Source organism: Ochotona princeps, chromosome 5 (assembly GCF_030435755.1).
Source record: "Ochotona princeps isolate mOchPri1 chromosome 5, mOchPri1.hap1, whole genome shotgun sequence".
Classification (NCBI taxonomy): Eukaryota; Metazoa; Chordata; class Mammalia; order Lagomorpha; family Ochotonidae; genus Ochotona; species Ochotona princeps.
Window position 1 is genome coordinate 81,599,963 of NC_080836.1, and position 26,821 is coordinate 81,626,783.

The 26,821-nt window shown below is 40.4% G+C and overlaps 1 protein-coding gene across 6 annotated transcripts in view; it reads right to left on the bottom strand.

The window, feature by feature from the left end:
• Window positions 1–26,821, bottom strand: part of KLF7 (KLF transcription factor 7) — a 90,825-nt gene that overhangs the window by 56,248 nt on the left and 7,756 nt on the right. The window contains exon 1 of one of the 6 annotated variants that reach the window (XM_058664906.1): window positions 10,110–10,240. The exons of 4 other annotated variants lie outside the window; for them this stretch is intronic. In XM_058664906.1, the coding sequence (XP_058520889.1) occupies window positions 10,110–10,232 (123 nt within the window). In that variant the 5' untranslated portion in view covers window positions 10,233–10,240. Of the gene's footprint in view, window positions 1–7,020; window positions 8,820–10,109; window positions 10,241–26,821 lie in introns of those variants that run through there. One more of the 6 variants, XM_058664910.1, reaches the window with a different exon arrangement.

Genomic DNA, 26,821 nt, shown 5'->3' on the forward strand with positions numbered 1-26,821 from the left:
CACGTGCTATTAACCATGGTGTCATAGTCCCCAGAGAGTCTGAAGTACAGAAAGAAGCAAAAAAAAAAAAAAAAAAAAAAAACCTTGAATTTTTCCTGGGAGGGTCGCAAAGCCCAATTACATGTTAGTGCTTTGAAGTCTTCACATGCAGGATGGAAACTCGAGTGACACAAAAGAAGCTATGGATGAGTGGGCTTCTTTCTTTGTTCAAGTCATCTTCTAAAATACTCATTGACTGCCCAACTCAGATGTTCTACACTTCACACATTTTAGCAAAAATTATGAATTGCTTTGATTTCTAAAACCAACATAAAAAACTCTACGACTGAAAAGCATGCCGTTGAAGAGAAATCTGAGATATCTCCCTTCCATGTATGAGACAGTGTAATAATGTAATAATTCAGGCACATTTCTAATCTTTCAAGACGAAGTCACAGTTGAAAGGGAAAGAAGTGGAATCATGGCCAGAGAGAAGTGGGATCATTTTCCTGAGGGGCTGGAGAAGAGGAAGACACACCACATGCGCAGAGAGCTCACAGCAGCAGCTGAGCTGCTGAGCGCTGCAGCTATGTTGGGTGGTGGCAGAGCAGGTTGGAGGGAAAGCATGATTACACTGATACTACTGCATGAGAGAGAAGATACATCAACCAAAAAACAATCTTCTAAGACCTAGAAAATGATTCCTAAAGAAAGCCTTAAGCAAATGATCACTTCCCTTTGACTTCCATTCTCAGGAAACACTGGGATGGGAGGTTGAGACATTGAATTCTGTCTAGCAAATGTGGGTTAAAAAGCATCCTGTATAAATGAAAACCTCTTACTATATTTTTTAGCTATTAGGTTTTTTTCCAAAACACACACATGCATACACACACACACATCACACCCCAGAGGTACAGTAATATTACATATTACTGTCAAAATTGTTGAACTACACAAAATAACCATGGTACTACAACCAATGTAAGATCACATTCCTTGTGTTTATTTCTCACAGCAACTGCTAGCTAAAGCTGAAATCAAATTAAATATTTCCCTCTAGTAATTTGTAAATTCAGAAAGGCAATGCAACAAAAATTTAATTCTGAACAAACATGAAAGTTGGGAGATTTCTGTCAAAAACCTTTTCAATGTTTCTCCTCCTCAAACTATTTGCAACATACAAAGAAAATATTTGTTTACATATTTTTCCTTGGGGAGGTAGGGAGAGGAAAGAGGCAAGATTAAAGGCCTGGGGAAAGGGTGATATCTTTGAAATTACTTTCCCTAGGCACAGGATGCTAAACAGCCTCAAACACCCCTTTCATCTTCCAAGAGTTCCTTCCTTGCAATACAGAAAAGAAATTCCCCAAAACAAATCCATTCCCAAGTAAATGTGAAAGTAAGCTTTAAAGGCACATAAGTTGGGCACAGCTGGGAGCTGAGGCCGAAGTCTCATACTGGTTAAAAGATGACGCTGGGGTCCCCACCACTCCAACAACGTGGCAGTACACCTTCCTCATTCATAGTACCTATGCTTCTCAAAATGAGTGTCCTCTGGGGAACAGAGTGCCCAGACACAGATACATTCAGTCATACAGCAAACTTGGTTCACAGTTGGCTTTTGCAACTTTACTTTTCAGAACTTGGCATTTCCATATCTGTTAGTCTGCCTTCTACCCACACTGCAGCTAAAAAGAACCTCCTTAATTACCCTTCAGAAAAATCACTCTTGAATACTTGGCCACAGGATTGTCACTAAATGCCCATTTCTGAGTGGTCAAGAGATACTACTCATGTGTGACTGGGTCACAGAAGCTGCTCCGCCTGCTGTCCCTTCATCAGCCAGCCAGGCTGAGGTCAACACACATTGGTGGAGATCCCATTTGTTTCTTTGGCACTGGAAAGTTAGTTTAATTAAATGTCCCTGCTTCGTTCAGTATGTGTCCGTGGACAAAATTAAATTCGTACCTTAAGTATTGATGGAAAATACGCTACACACACTGGTACTATAAGAGCAAGGGGCTCTTATGAACTGAGAGTGAGAGTGAGCTAAAAAAGAAAGAAAAGAAAAGAAAAATGCACCATGACAATGCCAACCTGTCCCTGCTTGGGAGAGAGTCACTCATTGATCCGTGCTCCTCACCAGTGCCCAGGGGACTCAGAGGCCTCACTTCTAAGAAGTGATGGTTTCCCACGAACAATGGCCCTGACTATTTTTCAGCTTCGCCATTAATTTTCCATAAAGAGCCATTTTCTTGACGAGCGCTTGTGTCAGGCAGGGCCTGATGCCTCAGAAACCTGTAATTATTCTTGGCTCCCCACCCCCCACAGCCTCTGCACCTGTGTCAGTTCAAGGCACCAGCTGGCCATGTCTTGCCTCCTGCCTCTTAAGGGGGGAATGCTGGGGGAAGAGGGGAGAGGGAATAAAGAGGAGGGAAGAGCATCACTGAAGAGCTAAACTCACAGTACTTGCTTCTTCTTCCAAAATGGGAAAACAAAACAAAAATTTCGAACTCACCAATCTCAACCCTTCTCCTAATGGGTCATGCCAAGAGAAACAAATATATGTTAATCAACTAGAGAGTCCTCATTCAGTCCAAAATTACTGACAAACACAGTAACAGGGAAAGGTCTGACAAGGGGTTATTAATCCTGTTCTACAGTCTGCTCTTCCAAACCCCTCCACCCACTCCCATTAACTTTGTACACATACTCACATATCCTCTTCAAACTCCATGGGCCCCATTGACACTCAGTGGCCAAGACAGGAACATGCCGAACCGGTTACATCATCTCCTCTTCCTCCCCCAAATCACTTGCACACGCTGACTCAAGCTACTGGGATTTCCTTTTTTGTTGTTGTTGTTGTTGTTGTTTCTTTATGAGTGAACTCATGTCATTGACTCCCTCCTGGAATAATCTCATAGCTTTCTCAGCTGGCTTAAATATGGCCTTTCTCCTACCCTGCATTTAAAAGCACATTTGCATTTATGATTACTTCTTTTACTACAAAGCACAGTTGCATGCAAGTAGAGTGTTTTCTCCCTGTCTCCCATTCACAGCTTGAATTTCCCAAAAACAACATATTTGTTCAGAGGCCAGTGGTGCCCTCAGTGGCAGATATAATTTCGTGGCTAGTGATCCCAGAGGATACTTTCTAAGATCAGAGCATGCAAGAACTTCCACTAAGGAATGTTAAAGACAATGTGGTGGCACAAAGAGAGACGTTTGTTCTCCTTAAACCACAGAAAATAGCAGCCAAAAATAAAGAAAGTAAACCCTAAGCTTGATTTCCGGCACGGACAGTACTACTTCTACTTAGTTGGCGATACTTAGAAATTGTGTTGCTCACTTGCATTACAGAAACAGAGGGAAAAGGGGGGAGTCAAAACCACTAGCTCTGGGCTCGGCAGCATGGCCTAGTGGCTAAGGTCCTTACCTTGATCCCATATGGCTGCTGGTTCTAATCCCGGCAGCTCCACTTCCTCTCTATCTCTCCTCCTCTCAGTATATCTGACTTTGTAATAAAAATAAAATAAATCTTTAAAAAAAAAAATCACTAGCCCTGGTTACACTCTTCACTGGTTCCATCACGCTGGTAGAAGCAACTAGGCAACAGCTCACTCTTAGTTAAAAGGGGCAACTGCAGCACCTAGCATCAAGGAGTGTGGTCAAAGCTCGACTGATTGATGCATTCCATCAGTCAGTTGTATGTTGTAGTATTGCAGCTACTACCTACTAAGTGTTATTTTCATTATGCTCCCAGGAAGAATGAAGGGTTACGGAAGAATCAATAAAAAAGAACTGTCCATGTTCGCTTGCTGGGTCTGAAGGTTTAACTAGGCAGGGTACTCCGAATCAGGAAGATCAGCCCTGCAAACTAGCTACGTGGCTTTCACCTCACTGGGCCCAGGGTTCTTGTCTACCAGAAAAGTGGGTGAATTTCTCAAGGACTGACAAGTGTATGATGCCCTGAAATAATGAGACCTAAAAGAGGGAAGTTCACTCAGAACAGGTTCATGGCTCTGATGCCAAAGGGTAGAGCCTGGAAGAAAATGTTATCGGACTCCCTCCATCAGACACAATTCCAGGTCTCTGTTATAAGGCCTAAGGCACTCAATGATAAAAGTTTATAGGGTGATGGGAAACTTTCATTTCCCGCTTAATCATGAAGATCTACCTCACCAGCCTCTAAAATGTAAATTCCACTAGATTGTGGGCTCCTCAAAGTCACCCAGACCTGTGACTGACTTGCTGCCTGCCTCAGTAAGTAAATGAATCAAGCAATTCTCAAATCAGTGAGAAAGTGAACACAATCCTGGGAGGGCATGAGTGATAGAAAAAATAAAATGTCCTGGACCTGACGCAGTAGCCTGATGGCTAAAGTCCTTGCCTTGCATGCACCAATATCTCATATGGGTGCCAGTTTGTATCTCAGCAGCCCTGCTTCCCATCCAGCTCCTTGCTTGTGGCCTGGGAACACAGTGGAGGACGGCCCAAAGCCTTGGGACCCTGCACCCACATGGGAGACCTGGAAGAGGCTCCTGGCCCTTGGTTTCAGATCAGTACAGCTCTGGCCATTGTGGCCACTTGGGGAGTGAATCAGCAAACAGAAGATCTTCCTCTCTGTCTATTCTCCTCTCTATATATCTGACTTTACAATAAAAATAAATAAATCTTTTTTAAAAAAGCTTAAATGTCTTCTTCACCACAAGGCCACCAGGTACAAAGTACATATGTTTATTTTACTCACATTTCTTCAAGGATACATTAGTATTTAAGATTTCATTATAAGTGCAATTTTCATGTGTCAGCATTTTTCATTTTAAAGAAAAAACTTAGGGGCCTGGTACAGTGGCATAGCAAACTAATCCTCTGCCCTCTGATGTCGCCATTCCATATAGGTACTGGTTCGAGTCCCAGCAGTTCCACTTCTGATACAGTTCCATGCTTATGACCTGGGAAAGTGGTGGAGAATGGTTCAAGTCCTTGGGCTCCTCCACATACATGAGAGACCTGGAAAGAAACTCCAGGCTCCCAGTTTCAAATTAGCTCAGTAACAGCCATTGCAACCATTTGTGGAGTAGACCAGCAAATGAAAGATCCCTCTCTGTCTCTCCTCTCTGTAAATTTGCCTTTCAAATAAAAATAAACCTCAAAAAAAACATAATTTAATACTTCAGGTCTAAGATGGATTCTAAATGGAGAGGGAAATTTAAGTTCATGGGGTATGCCTGAGCATAGGCACCTGTGTCGGAGGTCAACACCAATTTCCTGATCCCAGAGTATATCCTCCTCCCTCCGCTGCATCTTCTGTCCTCCTCTGGCCTCTAGAAACCACAAGGAAGAGAAGCAATAAAGGCAGAGAGACACAATAATATTTTCAACTCTCATTTTTTTTTTAAATTGGAGAAAACAATGTTGGTCTTGGAATCAAATTCAATGCCTCCCTTTCCCATCCTGTCCCTCCCCTTTCCAGCAAAGAACTCAAGCTGAAAACAATATTCATGTCCTTCTATGCAAAATGAATGAGCCACACTCTCAAAGACACCTTCCAGTTCAAACTTTTGGCTGATGATCCATCAATGGCCTTCCCTTATTCTTACTTCCTTACCAAGGCAAACCAGACCTCACAGGATCTGGCCTTATTTTCCTCCACTCTTTCACTCTTTCTTTAGGCTTACTCTCCTCACACCAACCTCATGTACATTTTCAAGCCCTAGAATCTGACATTCTCAATATCTGAATGCAGATTCCCCAGGCATTGCACACCTGTTTTTCTTTTTTTTAAGTCTATTGCATTCCATCTTCACTATTACCTACTCAGCCAACCCTTATTTGACCTGGCCAAAGACATTAATACAATCATCCCATTATTCATTACACTGTCTAGTTTATTTGCATTTTAGTGTTAATTGAGACCTGGAAAGATTTGATCATCTCTTTTCATGTTCACTGTTTTTCCCCGCTAGAATACAGTCCCAGAAAAACTGGGATGTGGTCTTTGATCTCAATAAATCCCAGCACCCAGCAATGCGGCTGGGAAAGGATTCCAAATCATACCAATGAAATGAATCAATGAAGCTATTGATCAGTTCTGGGATTCTAGGAAGCATTCTAGCTGGTCAGGAAGTATATCCCAAAATGTTCACCTTATTAGTTCAAAAGACACCATCATCATTTTTCCTCTATTACAAATTGTAGATCTGGGAAGGCACTCACTGATTCACACTCATAAAATAGGGCCTCTTCGCAGGACAAAAGGGTCAGTCTTGGAAGCACACCCCCACCTGCTTCCAACAGATGTGATGGGCATTTCTTCCCAGCAGTCTGTATTGCATCAGGGGCTCAGAATGTCACTACAATGAACCAAACCCACCCCTCTCCTCACCCCAGTGACAGGTGCTTATTAACTGGTATCCTGAGGGAAAAGATTAAAGATAGAGCCTCAACCCACTTTGTATCATGTATTCCCATTTCTACCATATTTTAAAGGACTTCTCCAGGGAAGGCAACACTAACCACTAGCTTTCAGTAAGCATTTGGGTCACAGCAACGTTAGCAGCCCTTAAATGAAAAGACCCATTCAAGTCTAACAGTCACCACGGACTTGTGTTTTCTGCTACCCTGAATACCCTACCATTCACTTACATAGACAACATACTTTGAAATTCTTGTGTTGGCCCATTCTGGTGCCTTTCCACTAAATTCCTAAACATGGAAGCATCTCCTTTCTCTCTACTCCCTTTAAGAATTTTACAAAAAAAGATATCTCTATTGAGCGGTTCTATTTCTTTTAGTGCCATTTTTTCTGATACAGAAATCTCAAACACTGGATGAGAGCCAAAATCCAATTAACAGGGTATGGCGTTTGAACTAAGCAAGATCTGGGGGGTGAAAATATTGAATATAAGTTGCACAGGGTTTCTATATGACAAAGAGAGAGACAGTTTCTTTGTGCAAGCCACTCGCAATGAAGTATAGATTGTTCCCAATCATTTTTTATTATGTTAAAAATTTTCTGTTAACAGACAATACTTGCATATTTTCATATGTTCTTGAAGCCTTTCTCTAAACCTTCTTGTTCCCAGAAACCTAAGGTGGCTTGCTTTCTTCTTTCTTACGTTAAGCAGTTAAGAATCTTTCACATACTGGCTGGGGAAAGTGAAGGGAAAAGTAAAAGATGTGTGTCTTTCATGTAAAGAAAAGTAATACTGTTTGGTCCAATTATGAACCACATTACAAAATTTCAAATGAACAACTCAACCCAACCTCATCAGAGAAAAATCAAGTCCTTGGATTTTGTAGCTCGGGCACCTCCCTTTACCTCGGGTAGTTCCACTGACAGAGGATGACACACCAGACTTTCATTGAAGAAGAGACACTAATTTGAATCATCACTGCCATCCCCTTTCCCCTTTGCTCCTGTCTGAACCAATTTCCATACAGTTTCAAGGAAATCATCAGTCCATGTAAAGGGGAACTCCCAATGGAATGAGAACTACATTAGCAGCATACAGAGGGAAATCTAATTTCCAATCCAGTTGCTTTGTTGTTCCAACCTCCAAGGAAGGTTGCTACATTTGCACAACGCAAATTAAGTTTTAAGATAACCACCATGGTCTAAAATTAATAAAAAAAATTCTCATGGGGAAAAGGTGAGTTTTGGTCATAATCTCCTTGCGCAACGGAGATCAACTCCAACAGAACTAATGGGTGGTCTGGGTCTTTGAGGTCTCCATTAACTCAACAACAACAACAACAAAAATCTAAGAACAACATATTCTCCTGGAAACCACTACATCTGTCACTCACAGCTTATGATGAATTTATTCTTAATCCAAGACAATATTCACATGAAGAATTCTCAAACTATCTTCTTGACAGTTCTCATGGAAATGCATTTTAATGGTCCAAATTAAGAATTCCTTTTCAGTATGACAAGATACGCCAATGCGATTTCCTAGTGCCCTACTTACTGAAATAAACCTTGTGGCAAGACACCACGGTGACTACATCATTAATTAACTTGAACTACATACCGGAACATTGCTGCTAATAAAACTCCCCTATAAAGAAAACATGTTTTCTCTACTGAGAATTCTGGAACGTGAGCCCTAGCAGAGCCACCACCTTAATTAAGGAGACATTTTGATGTTTATGTCTATGTCTGCAACTGCCATACAAGGTAGTTATAGTTGGCTTGATCTTCAATAACTTGAGATCCTCTTTGCATGTGCTTCTTAAAAAAAATGAAATGAAAATGACATCCACACTACCAGGAATTCCTAATTATGTGAATGAAATATCACTGCTTAAAAAAAAGGCATGCTTTATCTACAGAGTTCTTAAAAACACACCTAAGGTTTCAACCCACAACTTACTGAATCATAGATCTACAGAAATTTCTCATTTTCTCTTGAAAATAGACACAGAAACAGGAACAAATTCTTTCTACAAAAGCCAAGTGAAACTGGGACTTTTTCAATTCACTACATGAAAATGCCATATACTTTTTTTCCAACAGAAAATTCCAATGAGAAAAGCATCTGAAAATGTCTATCAATCTTTGCCACATCATGTCATACCTGGGAGTCTCCCTGTGAGACTACATGAGCAACAAGGATTAACATATCCATCCTATTTACAAGGAACCTAACTTAGTAAATAAAACAACACTGAGTGTAATTGTGAAACAAAAATAAATGGAACTAGTTATCACTTTTTAGGATCTGTACTAAGCTTAACGCTTATGTGAGGTAAGCTGCTTCTTGGGAGGTGTGCATCCCACTGTGCAGTGCTTGGGTCGAATGATTGCAGCTTCCTGATGATGTTCGCCTGTGGAAGCAGCAGGGGATAGCGCAAGCAGCTGGGTCCCCTCCAGTCCTGGCTTTGAGCTGGCCTAGTCCTAGCTGTTGCGGGCATTGAGGAGTCAATCAGCAAATGGGCAATCTCTCCATCTATGTGTACATCTCTCTCATTTCTGTGTCTTCCAAATAAATAGGTAAATAAAATATCCAAGCTAAGCTAACATAAATAAACATATATAGTTTACTTAAAATGTCATTTGCTTATTTGATTAATGCAAATACATGGATATTGGAATTCATAGCAAGAATTTACACTTGTCTAAGCAAAGATTAAAAGCAAGAATTTAAACTTGTGTCTCAACATTAAAAATCTGATTTTACATAAATATAAAAATACAAGTTTGACTAAACAAGATTCCACACCTTCCCCCACAGTGCCCTTCAGAAGTGTTTCTTGGCTCATTTTCAGCACCAGTATTATCAATCATCCTTTTGTTCAAAATTCAAATTGAAAATGCAATAAGAAAAAACACAAGCATTAGAAGTAGCAAGAAAGGAGAAAAAACAGAACAATGAGAAACAGATGAACAAGTATCTCATTCCTGTGTAAAAATACTGGATTCCATAGCTGTGTCTCATCACGACACACCTCTAACCACAAGTGTCCACCAAGCCTTGGGAAGTACATCAACTCCAGAACAAAATTAACTCTCGGCGCTGTTCCTCATGTGAAACAGAGGCATTAATTTGAAAGTGTTTTGCCTCCAGTGATCCAGCAGGGCAGATGAAAGAAGGACAACAGTGGTGAAATTATTGTGGTGCAGAAATTCATGGTGATGGGGGCCATCTTTGGAAAAAAATCCATTAATTTTAGCTTCTTTTTTTTTGTAATGGGTATGTCTAAGCATTCTTACCTAATAAAAATCCTTTTACTAAGTAGATAAAATCTAAGACAAGGTGGAGTAATGGGGAAAACACAGACCAAAATCACAAGAACTTTTGCCAGCTGCACCACACAATCAACCCTGTGCACGTCTCTGAATCACCTCTTTTTTAGGTCTTGATTTCTCCACATCCATGAACACAATAGACTAAACATAAACATTCTCTTCTAATGCTATGGAAATCCTCTGATTTTGAATGTAAAAAAAAATGTCTTATGACAAAATCTTGCTTGTTAAAGGAAGCGAAGCATGGAAAAGATGAAATGCACGATTCTGATCCCTCTGAATCTCCAAGTGCCATGTTTCTGAGTGTTTTAAGTACAGAACTCTGAGCCACAGCTTGTGCCCAACCACTTAGTCCCACATGGCTAACCTTGGAGTCCTGGAACATGCAGGTATCATTTCTAAGGATGCTTTCCTCTAGAAATAACACCTTTACTGGTAAAATCAGGGTAGGATTCAAAGAGTCAAATACAAGGGGCAAGGGGAACAACATACATACAAAGAAACCCTGCTTTTGACACATCCTGAGACAGGGAACATGATCATAAGGAAAGGTGGAGACTGGTAAAATGGGGAAGTTGCTACACGGCTAAAAGGGGAAGTTGCCACACACCTCCAGCTCACTGAAATCATGGGGCAAATGGAGGTACAGTGTTGCAAAGTTTTTAAAAGAGGCCAGCATTCCATGCAGCTTAGGTGAAATCTCTAGGATTTCTAAAATACTGGTAATTAATGCTGAGAAACCAGAGTGTGTAAAGCCAGCTAGAGGCCACAGGTGCCAGTTTGAGATTTGTGTTCTACAGGCAAAAAGAAATCAAGAGAGAGTTACAAGCATATTAGGGGAGCTCCCTCCCTTGTAGACCCAAATCATTAGAAAGCTTCAAAGTTTGTCTCTTACTATAGCTTCTTCCAGCGGGGGAGAGGTAAGTAAGCCCTATATCCAACGGAGTTTTCCTATGAAATCCTTTATTGGAGGAGAGACTAAGCGGGATGAAACAACAAATGACCAGCACTTTGATGAGCTTTGTGCTCACCTTCTCAGGCTCAGTATCACTCAGCTTGAAATCACCCCCTCTCAAGAAAAATGTTGACGAAAGAACAACAGATCTGTAGAGCAGACCCTCTTCATTGTCAAGCAAAAGGCACCAAGAGCTATGACAAACACACAAGAGCTTTCAGGCCTGTCACCAAGTTTATGTTCCTCCTGGACCCAGCACAGTGTTTGGCACAATCAGCATTTGCTCAATAAATGTTCCTTAAACGAATTGTTTAAAAATCTCAATAACGGCTACTGTTTCTTCTCACTGAATGCTCTTCTCCACGCCTAGATTGGGAGATATGTCCACCAGGATGACAATCAGAAAGAAAGAACCATCTGCTAGCATAAACATGCTCAACCTGTTTGAACAGTGTTGGCCCTGAGTGAGGCGAAGGGGTGGACTGTGTGTTTTGCTTGTTTTACATTAATCCAACAATCATTCCCTGAGCTTCCACTTTGTATAAGATACTGCTCCAGGAACCTCAGGAGCTCTTATGCCCCAACACCTGCCTACAAGCTGTTCAAGAGTACAAGTAAGGGGTAGAAATACATACAATCAAAAGTAATGTGTTAAATGTGTGACTAAGAACTAGAGTGAATAAAGTGCTATGGGAACATACAGAAGGAGAGATCAGAGATGCTATGTGAAGTTACATTTGACTTAGACCTTGACAGACAAGTGAGCTTTCATCAAGTAGAGAGAAGCATCTAGAATCAGCAGACATGAGTAAGGGTGTGGAAGCAAGAAAGCCTGTGTGTTGGAAAGCAATGAGAAGTTTGGGTGTTCTTATTAATGGGATTGTTACTCAGAAGCGAGAAATACAATGTGAATGCCTAGAAAACACCAAGTATTCTTGGTTAGAAATGACATTGCTTTGCTCTGGGCTCAGCTCTGCCAGTGCATTTGCTTACTAAAGGCAACAGCCACTTCTCTAGATTCTTGGTAATAATTTAGTGAATGGTGACAATGTGCAGTAGTCATACTAACATGGTCCTGTAATATTCCTGCACTAAATTATTTAGGAAAACCATTGGAAGCATCTTCAGATCCACCCTCTCAGCTAAAAAGCACGTGCATAACAAACCACAAAATGAAAGCAACCACAAAAAAGATGAGAAATGCTACCCCCCAAAATGCTTTAGCTTAAAAAAAAATGCTATTGAATCAAGCACAATAGTAACTCCAGCTTTGTGCTGCCAGTAATAAAGTAGAAAAGGTCAATAATGAGTTAAGAAATTCTCTCATCAAATTAAAGAAATATCAGTTCCCCACAGGCCAGTAGATGAGGTTTAAAGTATGAAGTAGAAAAAGAAGAAAACATGGAAGAGAAGATTCATGAAAGGAAGAATGAGAAGAGATTAAAAAGAAAGATTTCCCACCAAAAATAAGCTTTAATAAATTCCTCTATTAAAAATTGCCAAATGTTTTGTTAATGAGAGAACCGAAGGTTCAGATCCTACGTATGTTTTTGTCCTTTGCATTCCAATTCTGTTGATGTTATTCTGGCTTTCTAAGCAAAGAGGAAACCTCACCCATTCCTCTAGCCAAGCATTTGCGACCCCATGCTCCCAGCCAACAACCCTCCATGGCTGCTTGAGGCCCTTATCCAGGGGGTGCCAGGCGCATCAGACCTGGTTGTAAAGGCTCTACTGCTCCTGCTCAGGTTCCATGCCAGAGTTCAGTGAGGGCTCCAGGGCGAGCCTCCCTCATTAAGGACAAAATGTGCAGGCACATTTGACCTTTGCAAATTCAGCCCAGGTCCAAGCTTCCTGATTCAAAACAAAAGCTCCAGGGCTGGAAAGAAGTGGAAGAACATTGCCAGCATTCAATCCATCCCCCATGCATCCTCCGTGACGGAGAGGCTAACAAAATCAATAGAACAGCATTATTAACTCTGCAATATCATAAGAGGGGACTTCGGGCTCTGCTTTAGTGAAAAAGGGAGTGGGGGATGGGCAGGCTGGCTCCCAGGGAATGGATACTTCATTAAAGTCTTAACTCTGGGGAGGCAACTGCTGCGCAGCTCAGCAGATGAACCTGGAGTATGCTGAGAGGCTCCCATAAACATCTTGCCCCTAGTCTTGCAGTTGCCACAGTGGAATAAAAAGGCCAAGCTAGACACCAACCAAACCCCGAATGCAAAAGAGTTGCTGTTTGGTTAGAAATTTCCAAACATGCCAGCAAGTCATGTCAGGAGGCTCTTTCCAGGGCAAAGCTAGTAAATGCATCATACCAACGTGACACTCTTTATCTGCAGTCACAAATGGCAAATCATTGCATCACTATTAATTTTTTGCTGTTTTCTTGAGTCTCCTTCAACTACCAAAATAAACACTTCACATTTTTTCACCAGCCCCAAATAATCTTCAAGGGAAGGACACTAGCAATCCTATCCTTTATTACCTTCTGATTTGCCCCATCCCCATCCCCACACCAGCTGGATAACTATTTCCCAATCATTGCTCATATGACTCAAACCAACAACCAGGTCAGTATCACCAACAAATCTCATCAACCTGCAATCAGAGGATTCATGCAAGCCTTCTCTTCACATGAAGATACATGAAGGTCTCTCTGTGTCATTCTGTCATCATCCCTTGAGAGTGCCAGTAACTGTCATTGTAAGCTACAAATTTGCTGACATTGTAGCTGAACAATGTAAGTTCTCAGATCCCTCTGAATCCCAAAGTCTTTCTTCCAATCATGCAAATCAAGCAAATGTCTTAGCATCGTTGTTTTCAGCTTCTCTGGTTCTGGTATTTGATTCTAGATACAAAGTTAAGTACCCTCTATTGCATATCAGAGTCACATCAATTCAATCCATTTGCTGTTTAAAAAGCATCATTCTGCCCAGAAACTCTTTTCTCCTTTATCCATGCACTAAGGCATAACCAGAAATCCATGGTCTGATATGTGTGTATGTATTGATATTATTCACAATGATCACCAGGGGACAATGGCAACTTGTCAATCATTCCTTAGGCGGAACTTAAAAGAACATAATCCTCATCATAAAAATATTTAGAAAACAAACTGCCATCATTGTTGATGATAGAGCAGATATGCTTTTATTTGTTAGGAAGCACTATGCATAGTGTATCATTAAGGCCATTACCAACAGGTTCAGTTAAAATCTCTTGCCCAACATGATTTGATTAACGTTTTCCTTTTCCTTACGACCTTTATTTCCTCTCCAGTGAAATATATATTATAAGTCTACTGGGAAAGAAATTGAGTTTTAGAAAGTTATATTTGGGCCTGGCGCGATAGCGTAGTGCTTAAAGACCTCGCCTTGCACACGCCTGAGATTTCGTATGGGTGACGGTTCTAATCCCAATGCCCCACTTCCCATCCAGCTCCCTGGCTGTGGCCTGGGAAAGCAGTCGAGGACAACCGAAAGCCTTGGGACCCTGCACCCCCATGGGAGACCTGGAAGAGCTCCTGGCTCCTGGCTTTGGATTGGCTCAACTCCAGCCGTTGCAGACATTTTGGGGAGTGAACCATTGGATGGAAGATCTTCCTCTCTCGCTCTCTCTCTCCTCCTCTGTATATCCGCCTTTCCAATAAAAATAAAATAAATCTTTTTTTTTTAAAAAAAAGAAAGTTATATTCAATGGTGGGCATTGTGATACCACATGTTAAGCAGTTGTTTATAATATTCACATCCCATGTTGTAATACCAGGTTCAAGTCCAAGCTATGCAAACTTCAAGACTGGTATTTCACCTGGGAAGCAAAAGTATTACTGCTCATGGGAGAGTCCAACATGGACTATGAGGTTTTTTACTTCATCCTGGCTCAGCCTTGGCTGTTGGAGCCATTTGGGGAGCAAACCAACATATATAAAATTGATATCCATCTCTCTGTCTCTCCCTTTCAAATTAACAATTCTTTGGGACCAAGGTTGTGACAAAGCAGTATAACAGATAAAGCTGCCACTTGGAATGCTAGCATCCCATAAGAATACTGGTTCAAGTCTGGGCTGATCCATATCCAGTCCAGTCCCATGCAATACATCTGGGAAAGCAGCAGAAGATAGCTCAAGTGGCTGGATCCCTGAACCCACATGCGAGGCCTATAAGAAACTCCTGGCTTCAGCCCAGCCCAGCCATGGCCACTGTGGACATATGTGGAGCAAACTAGCAAATGGAAGATTCTTTCCTTCTCTCCCTCTCCCTCTTCCTCTCTCTCTCTCTGTATAACTCTTTCAAATAAATTAAACAAAAAAATTTAATTAAGAGAATATTTAACCTAATACATTTATTCAATGCCAACATTATACATAGAATCTGGAGCATGGCAATGTCTTTAGGTGAGCATCTTTAGTACCTAGCACAGGTACTTAGCACATCAAACTCCAGCCTTTAGGAAAGGAAGAGGGAAAAGGAAACGGGGAAGAGAGAAAACAATTCAATGGATTAGAAAAAAAAATCATGGATGAGAAGTGGATTATAACCACAAAATTAAGCATTTTCTACTTGCTTCTTAAGAATCCAATTTTATTATGAAGGAGTGTGATCATTCTAATATCTTTGTCTCCAGTTAACTTTAATACAAGTAACTGTTCTGATGAAAAGTAACCAAGAACAGGCAAGTAGATGGATGTATAAACACAGTTAAGTCTCCAGACTCATGGCGGTTTAGAAAAACCCTGCTCTGTTCTCTTCTCTCCACCCGAAAAGTTAAGAGCCTATGTTCTCAGAGTTCTCTCCAGTTTCACTTGTAGTGAGATTGGAAATTTTAATGTATACTAGGGAAAAAAATGTGCTGTACAGTACAACCCTATCCTGACCACTCCCAGTCACCTCTGGCTGATGGTCCTCAACATCAAAGCCTGGTACAATACTCACTAGCCACCCCCAGCCCGCTCCATGAGTCAGACCAATGTAAAGCTACCACTGCTACTGTCTGTCTGCACCCCAGCTCCTTCCCCTTCCTTCACTGACTCTTCTCTCTTCCTCTTCACACTTCTTTTCTAGATGTGTTCCCGATCACCAGGCTTGTTGTTAGCATGATGCCATTTTTTCAGAGCAAGAGCCTCAAAATGAAATGTCCCAAGCTAGCTACCAAAGGTGTCACCACTGGGAAAAAGTGGTGAAGGACCCCACACAGCCATTCTATACCATCTTGCAACATCTTCTGATCTTGTAATTATTCAAAATACAAAGCTTTTCTAAATGAAGTGAGGCAATGCTCCATAGAGGGGAAGGAGGAGAAGGAACTACTAATGACACAGCTCTCCAAACACAGAACATGCTCAACACTATCAACAAGCCTGGTCTCACTGCCACCTTGGGCACTGAAAGGTTTCAGAACTTTTTTTTCCCTAAAGAATGAAACACTGTTTTTCACTGAGGTTAATTTGTAAACTTAGAATGCTGTGCTACCACATGATCCAAAACATTACATTTTTAAGTGCTTGAGTTTCCTCTTTTCATAAACTAAAACTAAACCTTACAAGTGCATATATATTTTCAATTTTGCAGAGAAATGTGTAGCTGTCCAGGTGGGGGTCTAATTCATGATCTCAAGCATTTTATTACCACATTTCCCTGAAAATCGCATTGGTGGCAAAAATCCAGATGTGTAGTCAAGCTACATTCCTGACCCCAGAATCAAATGTCTCCTGTGGGAGGTTGATACAAAGATATGTCCAAACAAATCCTTACAAAAATGTGTTGGAAGTTGACATTCCTCATCTCTTCACCTCCACTCTTCCACTGAAGTCCAAAGCCAGAGTAAAGCGATTCTGTGAGTTTCAGGGTGCCTACTCAATGCAACCTAGAATCTACCCAGGCAGACGAAACAAGAGAGGCTCCTGCCAAGCCTCTGGATAATATTGTTTCTCAGGACTAAACTCACGTAAACTTTCTCTTTGAATGAATGGTAAGAGACAGAGAGAGCCATTCAATCCAAAATATCAGATGAGCTAAACTCAAAGTGAAATGCCATCTCCAACTAACAGTAACCCAACAAATCTATTTTTTCTATTTTACTCATAATTTTAAAATCAGAGTATTTGAGATAAAAATTAAATTTGGGGGGCTGGTGATGTGGTGCAATGGCTTAAACTACCACCTGTGGTGTTGGGATCCCATATAGATGCCGATTTGAGTCCCATATGAACCACTTCCAATCCATCTCTCTGCCAATTCACCTGGGAAAACAGCAGGAGATGGGACCGGTGCTTCATCCCCTTCCACCCACCTAGAAGATCAGGAAGAAGCTCTTGGTTCCTGGCCCAGCCCTGACAGTTGTTGCTATCTGGGGAATGAACCAGAGGATGGAAGACCTCTTTCTCTGTAACTCTGTGTTCCAAATAAATAAATCTTCTTTAAACATTAGATCTCTAGCTTCCCCTGCACAACACGAAAGATCTGGTAACAGGTTCTAGAATTGCAAATGGCTGGAACTGCATGGCATCTGCCCTTTGGATAGGGGTTTATACTTTCTATGTTACTACAGTTTCCACCACTTACTAATCCCCTATACTTCTGCCACAATCATTCATTGACATCCCGGCCTGGCTTCCAATGACTGTCTATGACTCCTCCTGTATGAATTTTCCTTTGCCAGTCTCTATTTTAGGAGAGCAATTTCCTATCATTCTTTAAACCCAACCCTACTCACCATCCTTAACATGTGATACACTCAGTAATCTCCTGTGTTTTCTAATTTTCTTTTAGGTTCAGACCAAAGGACAAAGGAATATCTCCTTGCAACCAACTTTTCATTCTACCTACAGCATATAGTTTCCATTGGTTCTTAGGGAATACAAATCTAAAGTATTTTGTTTAATGCTACCAAGTCCTACTGAGTCCTGAGTCAAGAAAAAGAAAATTGGTACATTTTCCTTTCTGAGATGCATCTTCAACAATTTTCTGGAGAGAAAAAATTTAAAAATAATTTGCAAGTAACACCCCCACTTCAAGCTGTTCCTTTCTCTGCAGGAGGCTCTGCCTTTGTCTTCTGGCTAAGCTGTACATTTTCATACACAGTGGAGGTTTGGCAGAGTTGCCAGACTCAGACAGAGGAAGGGGCCTCTTGAGCTCACATCCCAGACCTGCCTACAACTGTTCTCCTGCAGATGATGTTCAGCAACCAAGAAGCTGCCACCAGTTCATCCTGGCTCTGTTGTGTTTACACTGTGTTCAGTGGAGGTACTGTCCAATGTGCATACACCATTACTGCCAGTCACTGGAGACTAAAAGACATCCAAAGAGCGTCTCCCGACAGAAATACAGATGTACTCTCATTTCAACCTTTGTTCCTGGGATGGACTTTTACCTGACACCTAAGTTTTCAAATTCTTGTCAGTGTGGGACCTGCTGGAAGCAACATATATATCAAGCATCTAAAGCAGAAGAAGAGTTCATCAGGTATGGTCAATGCAAAGTGATCTTTGTGTGTGAGAGCTCAGCCTATCTTCCAGTCTATAGCTACCTCTTATCCAGGTAAAAAGGCAGGCTAGGATGAAAGTCCATGTCCCTGAGTGCAACAAGATGTAGTTTCTCAATCTTATCATAGTACAGAAACAAAGACTTAGAAGTCTTGGCAACTCCAGCACTTCCTATCCAGGGAATTCCCCAGTTCTCCACCATCTAAGCACATGTGACACTGCGTTGCTAATGAGTCATTTTAGACACAAGGACTTCCACCTTTAGAAGACAACTGCCCCTTTGGTACTCCCCCCCACCCAAACTCAGACCTCCTCATCCCTGCATGCCACCACCACACACACATTCACATATAAATGCACACAGTGTTTTGTGAGTGTGGTAGAAAATCATATTATCAACAATGTATTTTTTAAGATTAAAAAAAAAAACTTTACCCAGACATTTGGTCACATCATATATCAAGTGCATATTTTCAAAAAGTCTAGTTGAAAGTTAACACACAAAAAAACACACAAACGATATTAGTAAATTATATGCCCTTATTTAGACAACCACTAGGAAAATCTTCAGTGCCAGCACCAAAGCACAAGTAACAACTCCATTTTAACAAATAAGAGATTCCCAGATTCTGACCCAGAAAACAACAGAAATCAGAAAGAGGAAGCAAGCCAACAAGAAGTGATAGTGAAAGGCTTAGAATAAAACCTTCCCTATGACAGAAGAGAATAATGCTGTGACAGTTCATATGGGCACTTTTATAGCCATAAATCATTTGATAGTAACAGCCATATTATTAAAATCCCTATATTGTAGAAATGAAAAATCAGTTCTGTGTTTGCCCTGGAAATAAAGTCAGTGCTAAATTCTAGGTTTTCTGTCAAATTCCTTGAATTTTTCATGACACAAGTGTTTTTCAAACTTTCACTTCACCTTCTGTATTTTAACCAAAGCAGCATCCCAATTGTATGTTATTTCATCTATGATTTTCATGTTTTAATCATCTCATTAAGGCATTATATTTTAAGCCTGTTTTTAAAGTTATATTTCTACAAATAGCAATTAATAGAAGATAATTACAAAATTAAAACCAAGAAAATCAAAACCATATTATTAATTTAAAACTAGATATTTGCCTTTAAAAAGTTCTGAGTCTCTTTAAAAAATGGAGGGAAGAAAGGAGAGAGGGAACGTAGGAAGAAGGGACTACATTAAGTCTTAGCAAGATGTAAATGATATGTTACAGCAAAGCTGGTTCTAACACCTTGAATTAGAAGGACTTTAAACTGAAAAGGGAACAAAACTGTTTGTCAAGGTGACTATGTGTTATTTAACACTGTGCTTATACAGGCTAAAAACATGGAGACCACTACCCTAAGCTATGCTGCACTATGCCTTATGCTAACATGCAAAAATATGTTTAGAATATTGCAAAGGGGTTCACAAATGTGAACCTTGGATCTAAATGATGATCTCTAGAGCTCAGGAAGATTATCTGAAAATTGAGATAGAGTGGGCTGGGTGGTGGTACAGGGAACAGAATAAAATGTCTGCAGTTCATGGAGTTTCAATGTTTATAAAATCCTAATCTCTGTGAGTAACAGACATCAAAACAAGCTCATGAATGCAAAAGCAGGAGGAAAAACCAAGCAGGCACATCTTGGTGGGAGGACAAATGATCTGCATCCTGTTTCTTTTTTGCCGGAAAACCATTTGTGTGAAGATATTCTACATTCATGCACTACCTCCTTAGCTTTTTTTTCCCCTTAATTTTTCTTTTTCTCTTTATTGTTTTCTTGCTCTTTCTTCCTTTCTAGGAATAACAATAGCTGACTTTTCTCATAAGATAAAGTTACTGCTTTTTTTTAAATACACACACAATAATGACCCTGAGGCTTTATGTAGCACTCAGAAATATTTTAGAGAAAAATAGGAGAAAAAGACTAGAAACACCCAGTACTAACCAATTCAAAGAAAAGCCTTAGCAGGAAAAGAATGACCCTGAAAATCACCATCTGGTCAAAGTAAACGATGTCCTCCATAACATAAGGAAGCCAATAGAAAAGAATAATTTTTTTAAAATACCCTTAATGTAAAATAACATCCTGAAAGCATTAGACAATGAAGGCCAAGTGCTTCGCAGGCAGTATTAGAACGCAAGAACACAAATTACTTGACACCCAGGCAAGTATTTTATTATAATACCTTAGACTTCTTCACATCCAAAGCATTACTTTCTCCACAAAACAGGTCATACAAAACCCAATTCCACAGAAAATAGTCAGCTAAAGCAGTTTATGAAATTCTTCACAACACACTTCTATGTTAGACTAACAAAACTCAGACCTGGTGACATATTTTTCATCCACACAAAGGAATTCTTCCCACAACTGTCCAGTTAGGTCTTTAGGAGTGGCAAAAGAAATCCTAACAAGAAGTCATTTTGTTAATGAGAAAAATCACATGAAGGAAAAAAAAAAAAAAAAAAAAAACGCTTTCTCTTAGACCAGGAAGAAGCTGCAAGCTCAGGAGAATCAGAGTCAGCATCCAAGTAGGAAAATATTACAAATACCAATAAGGAATGAACATGCTCTACGCAACTGTTCAGCCCAGAGGGGGGAGGGGCAAAGCAGATGGTCTTTTCCATCCCAGATTTCGATGATCCACAACAGAACCTGGATGACAAGGAAAAAGTGAGATGCAATTTGGAAATTGCTTTATAAAATAGAATTCCAAACAAAGACATTCAACAAGGCAGAAAAATTGAAAAAGAAATGAAAATGGATTCTGGATGACAGCTAAAAGAAGCCAGCTTGACACTGATGGAAAAATAGACGTAGCCCCAAATCACAGCTTTTTAGAAGGGAAAGGTGCCTTCAAGTGCCACCAATGCAGGATGCACAAACCCAAATGTGTGCTCACTGGGTCAGAGATCACACATGAAATGATTGGAAACAGTGGAAACAAAGTTAATTAAAGAATATAGCAAAGATTTAAAATATTTGAGATATAAAGATGATGAACATCCGCATGCTGACAAAATAGCACAGATCTTGAAGTCAGTTTGGCATAGGAACTTCCTGTTTTTGTCCCTGACAATCTCACTGTCAGTAACGTGGTTGCACTGTGTGCAGGAGAAACCTGCACACGGTGCAGGGGGGCCCAAGAAGCAGCACCGCATCCTTTGAGGCTAGGTACACAGCAGCCGGTGTAGGGACAGGAGCCAAGTGTTGGGATTATATTACACAGGGAGAAAAAGACGAAACAACAACAATGAAAAATGACATTAAGGCCAAAGTCTTCTGCGTGCCCCTTAGTTCAGATGTACTCAGTTACATTTCTTTTTATTTTTTTCCAAGAATAAATTAAATGTTCATCCAGTTAAAGGCAGAGCTCCTGGGAACTGAAGAAAAACACAGAGGAAGATCATGCTGAAAACAAGCAACAAACTGGTCAGGGAATCAGATATTCCACTTCTTATAGTTAAATCTGTCCCTACATTGAGTAAGAAATGGCAAAAGGAGCTGATTTTTTTCCACTTTACAAACAGGAAAAGAGAGGCACGCAAACACTTGCATTATAGTTTGTTTCTTAAACTATACATTTGAAAGTCATATGTTTATGGCTTCTTTTTGGTACTCCTTCCTTAAAGAGCAAAGCAAGGAGAACTCTTTGATTAACATACATTAAGAAAATGAGTAAGCTCAAGAATATTTACTGTAAGTGCAACGCCAGGGTGGGGGAATGAAATCTCACTGAGTCATATGAAATATTCTCGGGGAAGTCTATGAAGTGTAGGGAAGCATGTGACCATCCTCCCACTAGAGCTGCTGGAAAGAGACTAGACAAAGAACTGGAAAAGTCCCTTCGGGGAACCTACCCCCTGCTAACCAATGCGGCTTTCCTCCCCTGGTTTCTGTGTGTCTAAGAAAGCACAAATACACGGTCCACAGAACGAGGGACTGCAGTCATCACACGGGGCTGGCACTCGCTGAAATAAATCTCTCCATAGGTGGTGAGCTAAACCTTTCATATGAAGAAATAATCTTTGAATTTTATAGCAGCATATGCATGACTCTTCTCCCTCCCCCATAAAACTCCCAATATCAACAACTCCATCAAATTATGGCTTTTCAGAGGCCAATTCCAAAACACCTTCCTTTATCACAAGAAGAATATTCCTTGTGTGTGAGAGCATTTCCATTATGTCTTATTTGAAGGGGGAAAATGAAATAAAAATCCTATCTGAGATATTTATAGATCTCATAAAACCTGATTCACTCTGATAAGCTGCTGTAGGCTCAGTCATCAGGTGAGGCAGAAATGGCAGGTGTAGTAACCAGCACTATATTATGTTATATATGCCTAATTCTGGCTCTTAAAAAAAAAATAACTGCATGCTGGACAAACTGAAAGGAAGTAAGTCATAAGTAAGACTGGAGAGAAAGGAAAAGGAAGACCTTAAACATTTGCATGAGCAAGTCTAGCAAATTCCAAGGGTGCCAAAACAGGCCAGTTTGTGGGGGCAATAAGTGATGCTATTGCACAAGTCATTAACCAGAGCTTCTCCTGTGGAAAGGAAAAGGAATACTACATTCAATGCCTCCTGGCCTTTTATTAGTTAGCCTCCTTAGGACACTTTAAGCTCACTGGGTTTTTCAATAGACCAATGACCCTAGAGAAAGAGCCATCTTAAAATGTAACCAAGGGGAAATCAGGAGAGAAAAGAGCATTTACTGAGTATATACTATGTGCCAAAAACTAGGCCATAGAGCTAGTTCTTATGGAGAAATTAATAACTCATTCCACAGCCTATGAATGAGACACAGAGATAACTTCTTAAGGTTCCAGCTCTGCGTGACTTCAAAGACCCCATGTAATTTGTCTACTATAAAATTCTGTAACCTTAAGTAGCATCTAGCACGATTTAGTCCTTTTACAAATGAGAAAACTGAGGACATTATAGCAGACTGGTGAGCTTCAAATCCATACAGGTAAATTGCTTGTCTGGCCACAACCTTTGACTTCCTAATCAAGTGTTCATATATATAATATCAAGTATATATAGAAGGAGTGTTACGTGGCTTACCTAGTAGATCTTACCTCAACCACTTTCAAGTCATGAAACTTTAAGCTAACCTTTTACTGTTTCAAAATTGCATGTCTCCATTTATACAATAAGGATAACGAGAATATGCATTTCACAAGGTTGTTGTAAGAATTAAATGATACACAGAAAGTGCTCCAGTGAGATCATCTTTGAAGTATCTGATTGATTTACATATATTATAATGATGCTTATTGTGATGATGGGAAGAACGGTCATATGGAAAAAGGGAAGAGGAAGGTGCATTTTACCACCGGTTTTGCAATGTGTTTGCTTTGCAGCCATAGTAAGACAACTTGCTTAATCTTCCTCCGCCCCAATTTACTTGCCTCTGAGTGGGAGATTCTGCAACATCAGCCTTCTCCCTAGTTACAGAAAACAATGTGCCCATAACAAAGAGACCATGAGCATTTTTGCATAAATGTTCAGTACAGATGTTTGTTTGGTTCTCATAAGCAAACAGGAAAATCTCTCATCACTGATGAAATCATCTCTTGTTCTATATTAAGGAAAACAAAAGCCTTAGGATAGGAAGGAAAATGCACAGGTTACGGATAAACAAGCTTGGAATGCAAAAGTCAAGTCAGCAACTCAAGTCTGACACTGAACAGCATCTGCAATAGTAACCTGCAGAAGAGGGATGGGAGGGGATAGGGTGATAGAGATATCAATAAGACCCTAAATCTGCATTGCAATATATATGAAAATTACCTGTTTTATATAAATAAATTTAAAAAAATTAATCAATTCTGCACAGGTCTGCTCTCAGCACTGGAAGAACTGTCCTCCATTAATAGGGCCTGAAGTGATGCCATGAAGAACCATTAAAACCTCAATGGTAGGGGATAAGAGTAGGAGAACCTATCTCCACTCCTTTGAATGTTGAGCAAATCTACGGCTCTCCAAAAATAAGTGCCAAGGCCATGACCACTCCATTGAATTCTTGCTAACTTGGTTCTGGAAGGTGAATGTGACAGTAGGGTCAGGAGCAGGTGGGCACTCCCTTGCAGGGCAATTGCTTCGTGGCTAATTGCCATTTTCACAGCTGGGTTGAGCTTTACAAAAGGTATCCTTCAACTCTGATCTCTGAGCTCCTCTCCTGATGTTCTATTGCCAACCATACCCCCATCAAAGAGAGTTTATAGATGAAAGGATGCAGCTACCGTACATACAATTTTTGCAAACATCACAGTTTGAAAAAGTGGTTTTTCTGAGGCTTCTTTGTGCAGATCACTGCATGCCCACAGTCAGGACCTCAGGAGCTTAGCCTGCTATGAATGTGGACGCATCTCCTTGCCTCCATGTCCTCAGCAGCAATTCTTCTACAGCCTATTTTTGTTCTTCTTACTAGAAAAAAATGGTTCTTTTGAAATTCTCAATAAACAGAGTCTACTTCCAAGCAGTGCGGTCAGTAAGAGAAATGAAGAGCTGGTAACTGATGCCTATCTGGCAACATTTAACAGATGTACGTGTAGTGTACACACCCAGCCCTCTAAATCCATGGGGTAGGCTGAGGTAAGTGGAAAAATCATGGCTAAGGGCCTAACAAGAAAGAATTATTTGGAATACCTGCATGGCTGCAGTTGCATGTTCAACACCATAAAGTTTCCAGAAATTAAATTTGACCAGGTTACACAAACCGCTAGTGGGTCACAGGAAATGTGAGCCAAACAGGACTGCCTTAGACATGTTATGATGAAGGGAAGCAAAACAAGAAAAATGAGCAACACTTGGGCAGATGCTGTAAACCAAGAAATTATATGAAATACATCTTCTTGCGCTGTCCTGCTTCCTAATAATCCTCTGGTATACTTAAGACTCCAAAATATGCAAGAAATGGAATGTTTCAGTAGAAGGTGTAGAAACCTGCCAGTGTGATATACCATTAACCCTCTACAGATCAATGGCTCAAAGCCTTAGGTGTGCCACATACACTGACACCTAGGCTCCTTCCAAAGCAATACCTATTTAATCATACTCCATGTAACCAGAATAAAAACCACTGCTAGAAACACAGTCAAACCTTATCTCATAGTCATAAGATACAACTCAAATAACCACTGAAGCCCTCCCATGTGCAGGGCTCTCAAAAAAGAGATTATATGTTAAGAGTTGATTAATAAAATTATTATCATGACATCAACTTTGCCTTAAATGATATAGGCTAATTAGAAAAATAATTCAATTGAAAGAAGAAATAAAGATTGAATGAATTCCATACCACAAGAAAAAATGAAAAATAATATGTTCAAGAGCGTAGAAATAGCAGCTACTATTGTTGGCTTAGGGCAAGGGAGGAAGTGTCCTGGAAGACGTGGCAATTGTCTGGAAGTTAGAGGATGGGTGGAATTTGAACACACTGTATCAGGAAGGGGAAAGGCAATAAAATGGAAAGGGTAAAAGAAATAACATAGAGACAGAAGCAAGAAAAGCACAGTAACCCAATTTATATGCCACTAACTTTGCACAGAAGGGGAGAGAATTTGCAACTGCTTGAGAGCCTGCTCTTGCTAAAAAGTGAAAGATTCATTTGATCTAAAGAGAAACCAGAGTATAGGCCCACTCTAGGAACACCCTGACTCATAATTTTGGGCCTCATCCTAAAAGTATACAAAGCCATTGTGAGCTTGGAAACTGGCTACACCAGGAGATTTGGATGGAAAGAAAAACCCAGGGAAGCGGCAAGGGTAACCCCAGAACGATTGTAGCAGGAGAGCGAACAAGAATTTGAATACTATGTTAAAGTATCTTGAAAGTCAAATCAGTGGTATTTTTCAATTTATTTTTAAAATTTCAACTAATGAGCTTTTTTTAAATCTAATTTTTTATTAAAGGGGGAAACAGGAGCCAAAGATGGTATGTCAGACCTTAATTATGAGAATAGACATGTTAACAAAAGAAACAGAGAGACCAAGAAAAGTAAATGTTCCAAGAAAGAAATTTATGAGTTAGAAGCTTGACATTGAGCTGAGGTGATGGTGGTACAAGTCCCCAAATCCTTGACTGTAAGTCCCCTATTTTCAATTGAGGAGGGTGTGCCTGAAACCCAGCAAAATATCAGAAAATGCCAGTGAGAGTTCTGTAGAAACCAAGCAGCCTCTGGGAAGAAGAGTTCAACTTCTAAGATCTCAGAGGTGAATGAGATCTATGAGATGAATGTCAAAATTTCACCATCAGACTTCCCTTGACACCAAGGCAGAGAGCGAAGTAGAAAGGCAAGAAGACAGCCCTGTGTTGTCTTCTGTCATCAGGGTAACTGTGGCAAGTACACAACTTCATCGCGAAGTTCTCAAATAATTTTGGAAAAAGAAAAACAGAAGTTTAGGTTTTTCCCAAATTGAATTAAATGAAATATTTAATTTTTTTTTATTATTGTTTGAGAGGAAGAGAGAGAGACAGCCTCCATCTGTTGGTTAGTGAACCAAATGCCTGGAAGGGCTAGAGCTGGGCTAGGTTCAAAGCTGGGAGTTGGAAATTCAATTCAGGTCTCCCATGTGGGTGGCAGGCACCCAATGTCTTCAGCTATCACCACCACTTCT